Source organism: Penicillium soppii (assembly GCF_028829465.1).
Source record: "Penicillium soppii strain IBT 18220 chromosome Unknown utg000010l, whole genome shotgun sequence".
Taxonomy (NCBI): Eukaryota; Fungi; Ascomycota; class Eurotiomycetes; order Eurotiales; family Aspergillaceae; genus Penicillium; species Penicillium soppii.
Genome location: NW_026643240.1, coordinates 3,195,681 through 3,208,580, shown reverse-complemented (window position 1 = coordinate 3,208,580; position 12,900 = coordinate 3,195,681). Strand labels below are relative to the sequence as shown.

The following is a 12,900-nucleotide window of genomic DNA, read 5'->3' as shown; positions in this document are numbered from 1 at the left end:
CGAGGCAACTTTCTGTTATCAAAGGTCCGTGCACTACTGATAGCCGTCTCCGTCGCGGGACCAAGTCTCACGCGTCAAAACATCTGCTCACTGAACATGGTCTTACAATGGATCAATATGATCATGAGCTGGATCCATTCTCCAGCGAGAGCCTTTGGAGACTCTCAAAATTCAGCATAGAAGCTTTACAACCTTTGGAATCCCTAGTGTGGAACACTACTTTGTCCAGTAAGTGTCAACCAGACTTTCCCCAGAACTTTGTTGATTATTATTTTTCTTCCAAGCAGATGATCCTATATCTTGCTTAGAATTACCCTCTCAACCTACAGATAAAATTGACACAGTATGGAAGCTGAATCTCTTTCCAAGTGGTTTGGAACCATCCGCGTCAACTGCCGAGTCAATCATCAATCCGTCTATAGATGGCTTGTCTGATGTGTCATGTGATGATGCATTGAAAGATGTATCAAGCGAAGAGGACGATATTTGGTCTTTGAACCTTTTACAAGAAGACACTGGCCATCCCATTTCGCAGAAATCGTGGGAGAAGTACCAGGACAAGTCATGCTACGAACCAGTGTCTGCCTACTTTAGTGAATCCGGGGCTAAGGGCTTCGATGCAGCACTGGCACTACAAACAGCTACAACAGGACCTGATACACCAAGCCGGATGGTTCGGACAGATGTGTTCGTTAAATCACTGCTCCGTCTGGGGCTTGGCTGGAGCTCAGCCTTCTTTCGCTGGGATCAGAACACCAACCAATTCGAAAGAGAGATAGCCAATTTTCTGGTCTCCGGTATTAGCTTACCGGCGTTGGAAAATGTCGTTGGTTATGTGTTACACATTGGCACCGCTATGCATTATATGCGATCGTTTGCGCAAGACCCACCAACCAAGTGCAGAGAGATGTCTGCTCTATTCACATTAAGCAGTACAGTTGCAATTATTGTTTTCAACCTTGAGCAACAGATTTCTGATCATTCAAAACACATTTCCTCACTATTGCAGATCAAGGCCCTATTCCACCGATGTGGAGACTTGATAGGTGCCTTAACTGCTATTGTTGGCGCCGCACAAAGGGCCTTTTCCGATGCGCAAGTCGTATCGATTGTCATGGAACGTGCAGCTTTTTTCGCCCAGAGATTTGGTTGGATGGAGAACCTCCTGCATGAAATTGTCCTTCGAGTGACCCAACCGTGGTTCAAATTCATAGAGAGTTGGATCGGTCTTCGATCAGAGGAGACAGCACTCAAACAAGCCCTGGCTAGTGGCAGAACATTTGTCCGACTGGAAATTGATGAGCCTGGCAAGTTCAAGACTGGACCGGCACGAGTCGACTACATGTATCAGTCGGACCACATGCCATCATTCATCCCGGCCGACCAAGCCCGCTCTATCTTTGAAAGTGGGCGCAGTCTGCAGCTATTGAAACAATCTCATCCTCATCACCCTATCGCGAGGCGTGATGTGCTCATTCGAACTGGTGGTCTTCATCTGCATTGTGCCACTAGCTGGGCTGACATTGAGAAAATTCAAACAAAAGCCCAAGAGTATGAAGCCAGACTCCGCGTTGAAATTAAGAGGTATCACAACAGCGATTCCACCGTGCAGGATGTACCCGCAGAAAATCTGGCCGAGAGTACAGCTCAAACATTGGACACAGAAGTAACGAAGGCCACATTTGAGCTTTTTGACATAGACGACGAAAAACATGCTCTGGGGCCAGTCACAGACCACACAGCCCTTTCAAAAGATGCCTTCCGCCAATTACTTGACAGTGCGCGTAAGCTTGAACCCGATCACGTTGATCAAACCAATGCCCTCGGTCCCGAATTGATAGCCGGCCTCCATCTTTCTCTTGCCCCAATCCTTGCGTCTCAAGCACTTCTCATTGATTACTCGTGCCTCCACCATCTCTTCAAAGGACATCAACTCCGCCATCACTTGAACATGCAGTGGCGATTCCAGCTGCTGGGAGAGGGCTCGTTCGTAGCCCGACTTTCCAATTCACTTTTCGATCCCGAAATGGAGAGCGGAGAGCGAAGGGCTGGAAAGGTACGTAGTGGCGTGGACACCGGTCTACGGCTCGGTAGCCGCGATACATGGCCACCAGCTAGTTCAGAATTGCGTCTTGTTTTGATCGGTCTGCTTGGTGACTGCTATTTTGGCAGTAAAGATGCAGATGACTCCGAGAAGGCCAACATACGAAAGGATAATGAACTGCCAGGTGGTCTAAGCTTTGGAATTCGAGAATTGACAGACGAAGAAATCGAGCTGTGCAGAAATCCGAATGCAATAGAGGCACTGGACTTCCTTCGTTTGCAGTACACACCACCCATGGTCCTTGAGTCAATTATCACCGCCCGATCTCTGAACAAGTATGATCGCCTGTTCAAACACTTACTTCGGTTACTGCGGATGGTTTCCGCTGTTAAAGGCCTCATTCGTGATTCTACTGTTCGAGGATCTATGTCCGGGGATACGCGAAATGTGTTCCAAAAGTTTAGGGTGGATGCCCAGCATTTTGTACTAGCGTTCAGCGATTATTGTTTCCATATTGGCATCGGGTCAATATGGCAGCGATTCCAAGAAACCCTGGCCAATATTGAGCATTGTCTTGATCGTGGGGACATCGACGGTACCATCGAAGCGGCACACTCGGTCCCGCGACTCCGCGACTATCATGAAGATATTCTTGATCAGATGTTGTTCGCTTTCTTCCTCACCAAGCGCCACGCACAGGCGGCGAAGTTGCTTGAATCTATTTTCGGTACCATCCTTGCATTCGGCCCTTTGTCAAGTGCAGATGGAAAGGGATTTCGTTGCGAAAGTGAAGGAGCTGTTCTACACTTGTATCGGACTTTCAGGAAGCAGACCTCCGCATTTGTCGGATATCTACGCAGCATGGAATCCGGAAAGGCTACTTCGAAATCGATGGCTAAATCTGGGGCATTCTTCTCTTCGCGGACTGATCCTACCAGTGTCTTTGAGCATTTGCAAGTGAGGTTAGACATGAAGCAGTACTACTGATTAATGGGCCTCATCGTCGTACACGTCTCCGAACCATGTACTATATTTTCACCCTCACCTGCTATCATTTTGTTTTGTTTTCACTGAAGCTATAGATACTATGTCATGATTAATGATTCACGACAATTCCATCAATTATTTTGACTATTCTATGAACGCCTGAATTACTACTCCTCTTATTCGGTTTATACCATCTATTTAAGACCATTGCCTGTACATTTCGCTAACAGACCCACGCCAGCAAGACCAGACAGAATCTAGAAGAAGTGAAGATCCGATTCAGCCCAACCTTGAGCGAGCAAAATTGCTCGCGCAGACTTTTCCATGGGCCCCGGTCCACAAACCAGAACCATGCTATGCGCTTCTGGGGCTGTATACTCCGCGAGGAGTTCTTTAGAAACTCGACCCCGTCGACCAGCCCAATTATCAGACCCTTTCGTCAATGTATGCACGACTGTGCACTTTCGACCGTCGAGAGCCACATAATCATCAAGGTCAGACCGACAAAGGATATCCTCTTCCTGTCTGTTGCCGTCTATAACAACGCACGTTGTGGGGTCTTGCGTATCCTGCATAACAGCTCGCAAAACTTGGAATACGGGTGTGATACCCGTTCCTCCACAGATCATCTTGAACGAGCGGAGCTGGCGCTCCTTGCCGCTGATCGAGACACGACCATTGCCGAGATATTCGAATCGTCCAGTCGGCCCCTTGCAGTCTATCGCTGAGCCTATGGGGAGTTTGTCGAGCGCCATGGTCATTTTTCCTCCGGGGATGGAATCGCTTGGGAAGTAGATCTTTACGAGTAATTCCATCTTTCCGTTAAGGTTTGTGTCCGACATTGGGGTGTATGATCTGATGACGGCTTCATTGTTGGTTGGGTCCTGGACTTTGATCATTAGATGCTGGCCGATTGGTAGCCCGAGTGTCTGCTTGTCGTGCTCCAGGTCGAAGACAAATATCCTTGTATCCCATGATATTTTCTTCTTCTCTGTCAGAGTAGCCTTTGCCCATGCTCGGGATTGAAGGAATACCGCCCGTGGCTCGCCCGAACCTGCAGATGCATTATGCCCTAGAGCATCGAGGGATACCTTGTCCAAGTTTCCAATATGGTAATCGGACATCATCTCCTTGGCCGTCTCACTGTCTGAGGGGAAGTTGGTCATGTAAATATTTGATGACGATGAAATTGAGACTCACGAATTGCAAGGAAATCTTCTGACACATCCAAACCGGCAGAAGATGTGATACTGGTAGCTCCGCCGGGGTGGCCCTCGAGGAATGCTGTGCCGTCATACACTTCGCCATTGACAACGAACCAAGGCTTCTCGCTGCTGCTATTCGCCTTAAACTCTTGCAAGTCGATCTGCCTACTAACGCCGTATTTTTTCATATTGATCTCCTTTACCTGCTCTGGCCCAACAGGTTCCTCGCCTTGAGCCCTTTCACCCCAGGTGCCATCGAGTAAATCCCCGCCAGTCTTCTTGACTCTTTCCATCCAACCACCTGACTTGGCTGGATGAGTAGGATGCTCGAACTTGAGAATATTCATGTCTTTCGTGATTGTCACTCGAAACCAAGGATTGTTCATCATACCCAGGACAGACCAGTACATATCGCGTGGCTGAGCGCTCAATGCATCGTCTACTGCCCTGACAAGAAGCGCGTCACTGGATGCTAGATCTGATACTGGGATATCCAGGGACCAGAAAGACCAACAGAAACATGATTCTCTCCACCACATATCGACCTTGCCGCCGAATAGGTTACCTTCAAAGTCGCGGTACTTATCTTCTGCATATTCGACCTCGGAAAGGCGCCATGCTAAAAGAGCAGAGAGATTAGCCTTGCTTCATTACCAGGCATGGAGTGTGTGTACATATTCCTCTGTCTAAAGAGACCTCAACCTTTGTTATTCTTCGCCCGCCACCAGCGTATGCATATCCCTTGACCGTATAATTTGAGCCAGCAGTCGCCAAATCGATTTCTTCTTCGTGTTGTGGATGTACGGCTACTGAGTTGACGTTGAGCTCATAGATAGCGTACCGCTCGTCAGTCCACCACTTGCGATCCTGTGCAGACATTTCCGGAGTCACCATTGTTCTGGTTTGATTAGCACACATCATTGAAGGAAATTTTGAATGGCTCACGGCAACACTCGATTGTCGTTGATGTGGTACCAATTATCACTTGGCGTATCAGTCAAAATCAACTTCTTTAGCCACTTGACACTGCGCCCTCCAATCTGACCAGGCACTACTGCCCTCAGAGGACGACCATGGTCCGGGCGAAGGTCCTCGCCATTCATCTTATGGGCTAACATTATTCCTCGATGGAGATCCATGGCCCAGTTCAACTTGACCGAGGTCCCATAGAATCCGTTAGGCTGCGAGAGATCAGCTTAGATTCGTTCCTTCTTCATTTTATTCAATGTTCTTACCAGTTTGTCTGCGCCCTCCATGCAAACATATTTTGCTCGTCGAAGAGGCTTCGCACTGCGCAAAATGTCTGCCATCATAGGGCCTGTGAAGAGAGCTGTAGATAATCCCGCTGGGCCCCACGAGAATCCCTTTGACTTTCGAACTGTATTTTGCTCTTTTCGTCTGTTCCCAGCACAAACCAGTGTGATTGGTGCGGTGATCTGGTCATAATTCTGAAGGATATCCTGGAAATTGAGGACTAAAGGATTCTCGACCAATCTACGGGATGTCAGTGTCTTGCAAGTCCTAAACCTGATGCCAACCTACTCACCCTTCTATACTAATATCCCAATTTGGAATGTCCTCATCGTGGACCTGAGGCACTGGCCCATGGTTCCGAACATAAAACAATTCCGGGGACGTGAGAAACCCTTGCTGGGATGTTAGCTTTAATTTTCAAGATATCACGAAGGTATAGCAAGTTTACCCTCATTGTACAATGCTGTCAACGGCGGCTCCACGTTAAATGGATGCACACCTGTTAATCGGATCAATCGTGGATCGCGAGGCACATGGTTATCGGGAGTGCCCTTGTCGAGATCCAGAATGTCGACGGGGCTTTTTGAAGGTGGTGGTAGCGGAATATTTGGCTCTGCTGGGCTTGGAATAATATGCTCTACTGTGATTTCGCCATTTTTGAAAGGCAATCTGTCCGCTGTCACTTGGGCTTGTGTGGTAATAGTGGCCATGTTGATATTAACGTCCTGAGATCCACAAGAAGTGTTCTGCGAAACGAAGTTATACAGGAAATGCCGAAAACAATTTAAATAGCTTGAAGCATTTGAAGAATAATATTGACGAAACGCCGGGGCAGTACATTGAAACGGGGTTGACTTGTTTCTTCCTATCCTTAGTAAGATTCCTCCGTAGTAAGAAGTAGACTCTAAAGGTCACCACCCTTCTCCGCGGCATACAGGTTATTCTCTAACGACATAACATTATAACATCATAAAATCAGGATCTTCATGTTCAAGAAGCCAAGATATGCAATCTTATCTCTTGTCATCGAGATAACGATAACACTAAAACCCCAGTGTGAACCAATCACAGCAAACTTATATATGTTATGATCTCCGCGGAGATACAATCGCCACTATCACGATCAACAGTCCCTGTTTCTCCCGGAGACCTAGAGCTGATTAACATGAACTGATCAATTTGTACTACCCACATCATGCTGTCACACAGACATTGTGTAGTTATCGAACTTAGTGGCATATTGGATTGAGATTTTCTCAAAACTAGAATTATTGCCATCTTTTTGCAATCCGTAGTTGTCGTCTGATAAACATCCCATAATCTCATACTGTTCTATTCCAGCAATGCCTGTGCTGGATAAACTACGACGCGGTGAGCCAGTTGATGGCAGCCCAAGTCCCTCAACTTTTGCCCAACGCCAAAAGATCGTAGTAGTTGGCCTGGGCATGGTGGCTATCTCGTTAATGTAAGCAGTATAGATCTTCCAATGCAACTGCGGATCCCACTAACAATCCCTAGCGAGAAAATCATCAAGCAAGACACAGATCGGAAATATGATATCCTCGTCATCGGCGAAGAGTCCCATGTAGCATACAATCGGGTGGGACTGTCGTCATTTTTTGAACATCGCAAGATCGAGAATCTATATCTCAATCCGACAATATGGGTACGCGTCAAACATTCCGGGATTTCCCTAGAGTATAACATATCTCTAACATTCATCAGTACGATTCATTCAAAGAACGAGCCTTCGACCATCACCTAAACACCCGAGTAACCGCAATCAACCCAACAATCCAAACGGTCCAAACATCAACTGGCGAAACAATCACTTACGATATCCTGGTTCTCGCAACAGGCTCCGATGCAACCCTACCAACACGAACCCCCGGCTATGACGCCAAAGGTGTCTTTGTATACCGCACCATCTCAGATCTGGAACGTCTCATCGACTTTGCAGCACAGCATAAAGGCGAAACAGCCGTTACGGTCGGTGGTGGTTTGCTCGGACTTGAAGCTGCGAAAGCTATGACTGACCTGGAAGATTTCGGGAATGTCAAGTTGATCGATCGGAATAAGTGGGTGCTGGCTCGCCAATTGGATGGTGACGCGGGGATGTTAGTTACCCGCAAGATTCGGGACCTGGGGCTTGATGTTCTTCATCAGAAGCGGGTGAAGACTGTGAATACGGACGAAGACAATAATGTCGTGGGTATTACCTTCGAGGATGGTGAGAGTATTGATTGTTGTTGCATTTGCTTTGCGGTATGTGCTGCTTGTATTACCAGCTACCTTTCTGTCCGTGATCATGGCACTGACTGTTTATAGATTGGAGTCCAACCTCGAGATGAATTGGGTCGAGATATTGGAATCCAATGCGGCGAGCGTGGAGGTTTTGTCATTGATGAGAGGTAAGCCAGAATATATTAAAAACAGTGGCTCTTGATCTGACATCTTTAGCCTACAAACCTCGATCCCAAATATTTACGCAGTAGGAGAATGCGCAAGTTGGGAGAACCAGACATTCGGAATTATTGCGCCCGGCATTGAGATGGCCGACGTTTTGGCTTTTAATCTTACCAATCCACAAAGGCCTTCCAGAAGCTTCACACGGCCGGATCTCAGCACAAAACTCAAGCTACTTGGAGTTGATGTCGCTAGTTTTGGTGATTTCTTTGCTGATAGAGACGGCCCCAAATTTCTTCCTGGTAGGCGACCTTCCATTGCTGTTGGCTCGGGAGATGGCGCAAAAGAAGAGCCTGATGTCAAGGCTTTGACATACAAAGATCCATTCTCTGGGGTGTACAAGAAGTATCTTTTCACCATGGATGGGAAATTCCTTCTGGGGGGCATGATGATTGGAGATACTAAGGATTATCTGAAGCTGAACCAGATGGTGAAGCTCCAAAAGGAACTTGAGATACCTCCAAGCCAATTTATTCTTGGTGCACAGAATGGAGGAGAAGAAAATGCAGACGACCTGTGAGTATCGTTGTACCAATTTTGTCGGGGCGTATATTGATTCATCCTCCCAGGGATGACAGTACGCAGATCTGTTCCTGTCACAACGTCACCAAAGGCGATGTGGTCGACAGCGTGAAGAATGGCACTTGCAGAACAATCGCCGAGGTCAAGTCCTGTACGAAAGTAGGGACAGGCTGTGGTGGCTGTATGCCGCTGGCGCAGTCCATTTTCAACAAGACCATGGTGGGCATGGGCCAAGAAGTCTCTAACCATTGTTAGTAAAATGGCTTGCATAATGGGTCTTGTTTCACTGCTAACATACGCAGTGTGCTCTCATATCCCGTTTTCGCGAGCAGATCTATACAACATTGTGGCTATCAAGCAACTGAAGACATTCCCCGAAGTAATGAAAGGCGCAGGCAAGAACCCGGACTCTCTTGGTTGCGAACTTTGCAAGCCGGCGATTGGATCAATATTGTCTAGTCTTTACAACCCTTATATCATGGACAAAGGCTTCAACGACCTTCAAGACACCAATGACAAGTTTCTCGCCAATATCCAAAGAAACGGCACGTTCTCCGTGGTTCCTCGAGTCCCTGGTGGAGAAATCACAGCCGATAAGCTTATTGCCATAGGATCTGTGGCGAAGAAGTATGGATTGTATTGCAAGATCACCGGTGCTCAGCGCATTGACCTGTTCGGTGCGAAGAAGCAGGATCTTCTGAATATCTGGACGGAGCTGGTGGATGCAGGTATGGAGAGTGGACATGCCTATGCGAAGGCACTCCGAGCAATCAAGGTATGTTCAAGATGGAAAACCAGCAGGTAAAACCTAGCTAACTCCAGGTGTGCAGAGTTGTGTTGGAACTACGTGGTGTCGTTTCGGTGTGGGTGACAGTGTCGGCATGGCGATTCGCCTAGAAGAGCGATACAAGAGTATCCGCGCACCGCACAAGTTCAAAGGAGCAGTTTCCGGATGCGTGAGAGAGTGTGCCGAGGCACAAAACAAAGAGTGAGCACATATAATGACCAACAATTCCTGCAGAGCTCGGCACTAACAACTGTTAGTTTCGGACTTATTGCCACAGAAAAGGGGTTCAATATCTTTGTCGGAGGCAATGGCGGCGCAAAGCCCAGACACGCCGAGCTTCTTGTGACAGACGTTCCAGCGGAGATGGTGATGCCTATCATCGACCGTTATTTGATCTTCTACATCAGGACTGCCGATAAGCTCCAACGAACAGCTCGATGGATCGAGAATCTCCCCGGTGGAATCCACTACCTCAAGGAAGTGATTGTCGAGGACAAACTTGGTATCTGCGCCGATATGGAACGGCAAATGAACGAACTAGTTGATAGCTACTTCTGCGAGTGGACGGAGACTGTTAAAGATCCAAAGCGCCGCAAAGTCTTCCAACAGTTCGCCAACACAGATGAAACAGTTGAAAACGTAGAGGTCGTGCAAGAACGTTCCCAACAACGCCCTACATACTGGCCAAAGGACTCGGATGCCACGCCGCAAGACTTCAAGGGTCACCAGTGGTCCAGTGTCTCCTGGCAACCTGTCGTTCGAGCAGATCATTTCTCTGACGAGCCGCCGCAGGTTTCATCTGCGAATGTCAAGCGTGGCGATACCCAGCTTGCCGTTTTCAAGATCAAGGGCAAGTTCTACGCAACGCAGCAGATGTGCCCGCACAAGCGCGCGTTTGTTCTTTCCGATGGCCTTGTTGGGGACGACGATGCTGGGAAATACTGGGTGTCGTGTCCTTATCACAAACGCAACTTCGATCTCAATGGTGAGCAGGCCGGGCGGTGCTCGAATGATGAGAGTATGAACATTGCTACATTCCCTGTTGAGGAGCGGGATGATGGGTGGGTCTATCTTAAACTCCCTTCAGTTGAAGAGATGGATTCGATTTTAGGGACAGAGAAGTGGAAGGTGCGAAAAGGCGAGGTGGAGGATCCCTTCCACAAAGTTGATAAAAAGTTCAAGGGCATGAAGGGAAAGAAGGTCCTTGATGGCTTCTTGACTAAATCGCCAGTTGTGCAACCAGCCAAGACAATTGACTGGTAATGATTTTGATATTTGCCAATTCCACGGCCGGCTTGGCACCGACAGAAGACCAGTCCGGCACGAAGAAGCAATTTATTTTGCTTTGATTTTAACCCAGTCATCTTCATTACCAGGTCCTTCGAAAGTAGATACGAATGGTTGTCCCTTGTACTGGAAGTATGCAGAGCTAGAACCGTATTTTTGGATCATGCTAGTAACAACATCTTGGTCTCAAGATCCATTGCCAGCATAGTCAAATGAGAAGAATAGCTTGAATCTCTTTTCATTAGCAGCAGTGAAAGCTATCTCCACGGAAGCGTCATTGGCCTTGTCTTCCCATGCCATGTCGAAGGCGAACGCATCGATATGGGGTGGGTATCTTAGGCCAATCCAAAGTCTGACTGCTAGTCGGAAGCAGTGTATTTCTCGGAATTTGTGATCTTGAATAGCATTGATGTAATACTCCTTCATTTAGGTAGAAAAGTCCAGGGTGGAAGCACATACCACAAAATGGGCAAACACAGCTTTTGCGTTCACATGCTGAAAGGTCATCCCCCATAGCAAGCCATGCAGATCAATTCATTGTCGCAATGATGAGCGAAGTGAAAATTAGGGAAACAGACCTCTTGCTAGACAACTGCTTTTATAAAATTTCAAGATACCCCAGTCGCCTTCCATCAACCGGGCACGACATCTGGAGCAGGTGAAATTTTCGGCTATACAAGTCTGCCTTTCTGTAAAGAGCCACAGCCTCGCCGACATCCCGACACTAGGTAGACAGAGCGGAGATCACAGCATGTGAGATAGTATTGCTAGTAGTCTTGCAATTGGACTAGATGACAATATTCTTTCCAGCATCATGTAGTCTCAAGGGGCCCTATTCCTCCGGGTATAACACCATACGATGTGTTCAAGCATTTGAGTACACCAATATTTATACCTAGGTGTTGATGTTTGTTCCAGGCTTCAATACAGCTCAGTGGCTTTGTCGGCCTTCGTATAATTTTATAAGAAACATTATAACAGCACATAGACACATTTCTTTTGAATGATTCTGCTAAATCGTGATAACTCAACAGCTATTTGAGTATTGAAGAGATAAACCATGAGCGAAATTACTATGAGATGCCACAACTAAATGACACTAACAGTGGTCAGCAGACCCTGGATCCATTTACTAGAGACTGACTAAAGTGTCTAGATTGGGGCTTAACCTCTACCACAAACTCACTAGTCGCCTTCGCAAGGCTTTGAAGTAGTCATCTATTCCAGCTATCTTATGGTATCCTTAGTCCCTGTCATAGCAGATGCAGTGTCGGACATCTTCTGTCCTCCATACCACTCGAACTGTCCTGAGCATGAGTGAGACGCAATCGCTCTCTTCCAGGGTCATCATGCCGTAATACTTCTGTCATTTCTTACGACTATACCACTTGTCATAGGAATAATCAAACAAGCCCGCATGCCGTTACAAACTCAAAGCTTAGCTGGACTAAAGCTTCAGACAGCGGCCTTCATGCTCTCGGCCGTGTCCTGGGTCCCCAGAGTCTCTGTTCCATGGGATCTTTACCTAGATGATGGACACCCGATCATTATGATTATCAATGCATAGTACCATATGGTTGGGTTTGTCGCCGTAAACGATGCATTCTTTGCTCTGGGCCAAGGAATTTTGTTGTGGTTGTCTTTGCGACAGATTAGACGTGCGGAGGAAGGAGAAAGACAGCCGCTTTTGGTGTGATACTTATACCACAACTTGATGTTAGCTTTTAAACTCACATACACCCTTTCAGTGATATGGTTTCTTTGTTATAATATCCCTAAATTTCTTATATCTTGCCAATTTCCTATAATACATACGATCCTTTATTTTACATGTGCCAACATTTGTATTGGATTAGTCCTACCGCACTATTGCATTCCGCACAGCTTGTGAGTAGGCGTTAAACGTACTAGATGTTAGCTCCTTCTTTCTCTGCCTCAGTTAGCCCCGTGCCGCGGATTATCTGTAACAAGCGCGACGCCTATAGATAGACGTTTTTTTAAAAATTTATAACTGATCGTAATAGATAGTGTCTAGGGACATATATCCAGATAGGAGTTCTCGACTAAGGCGGCTACCTTAGTAGGTATTAGGCTTCCGCAGAGCCCACAAAGCTCAAAGCCCAACCTAACCCACGAATCGGCTGGGCTTTAGGCCCGGTCATTGAGCCCACGATGGGCTTTGGACTTACTCTTGGGCCTACAGCGTATCGTGGGGACCCAATAGTGGCCTATTCCTTGCTGGACAGTGCAAACATACCATTCTCTCATGACTGCATATTCAATGCATGATTTGCCTATAATTTTTGGTAGTACTCTTATAGCTTTTGACTCTGAAATGAACAGAAACT

General features: G+C 47.1%; 4 protein-coding genes across 4 annotated transcripts; 2 read left to right on the top strand and 2 right to left on the bottom strand.

Annotated features, from left to right (window-relative positions):
• Nucleotides 1-107: 107 nt before the first annotated feature.
• Nucleotides 108-3,031, top strand: N7529_011874 (tubulin gamma complex associated family protein; the record flags this gene model as incomplete). Its single annotated transcript, XM_057247400.1, has 2 exons — nt 108-228; nt 285-3,031. The coding sequence occupies 2 exons, from the start codon at nt 108-110 to the stop codon at nt 3,029-3,031; spliced, it is 2,868 nt and encodes a 955-aa protein (XP_057092749.1).
• Nucleotides 3,032-3,288: 257 nt separating this feature from the next.
• On the bottom strand, nt 3,289-6,200 carry niaD (nitrate reductase NiaD; the record flags this gene model as incomplete). The annotated part of the gene is made up of 7 exons (XM_057247399.1): nt 3,289-4,178; nt 4,232-4,855; nt 4,911-5,134; nt 5,182-5,417; nt 5,472-5,730; nt 5,783-5,882; nt 5,939-6,200. The coding sequence occupies 7 exons, from the start codon at nt 6,198-6,200 to the stop codon at nt 3,289-3,291; spliced, it is 2,595 nt and encodes an 864-aa protein (XP_057092748.1).
• A 633-nt stretch (nt 6,201-6,833) lies between these two features.
• Nucleotides 6,834-10,528, top strand: niiA (nitrite reductase niiA; the record flags this gene model as incomplete). The annotated part of the gene is made up of 9 exons (XM_057247398.1): nt 6,834-6,955; nt 7,009-7,156; nt 7,216-7,755; nt 7,819-7,901; nt 7,951-8,472; nt 8,526-8,728; nt 8,781-9,253; nt 9,309-9,466; nt 9,523-10,528. 9 exons carry the CDS (start codon nt 6,834-6,836, stop codon nt 10,526-10,528), a joined length of 3,255 nt encoding a protein of 1,084 aa, XP_057092747.1.
• Nucleotides 10,529-10,738: 210 nt separating this feature from the next.
• Nucleotides 10,739-10,978, bottom strand: N7529_011871 (uncharacterized protein; the record flags this gene model as incomplete). Its single annotated transcript, XM_057247397.1, has 1 exon — nt 10,739-10,978. The coding sequence occupies one exon, from the start codon at nt 10,976-10,978 to the stop codon at nt 10,739-10,741; it is 240 nt and encodes a 79-aa protein (XP_057092746.1).
• Between the last annotated feature and the right edge of the window lie 1,922 nt (nt 10,979-12,900).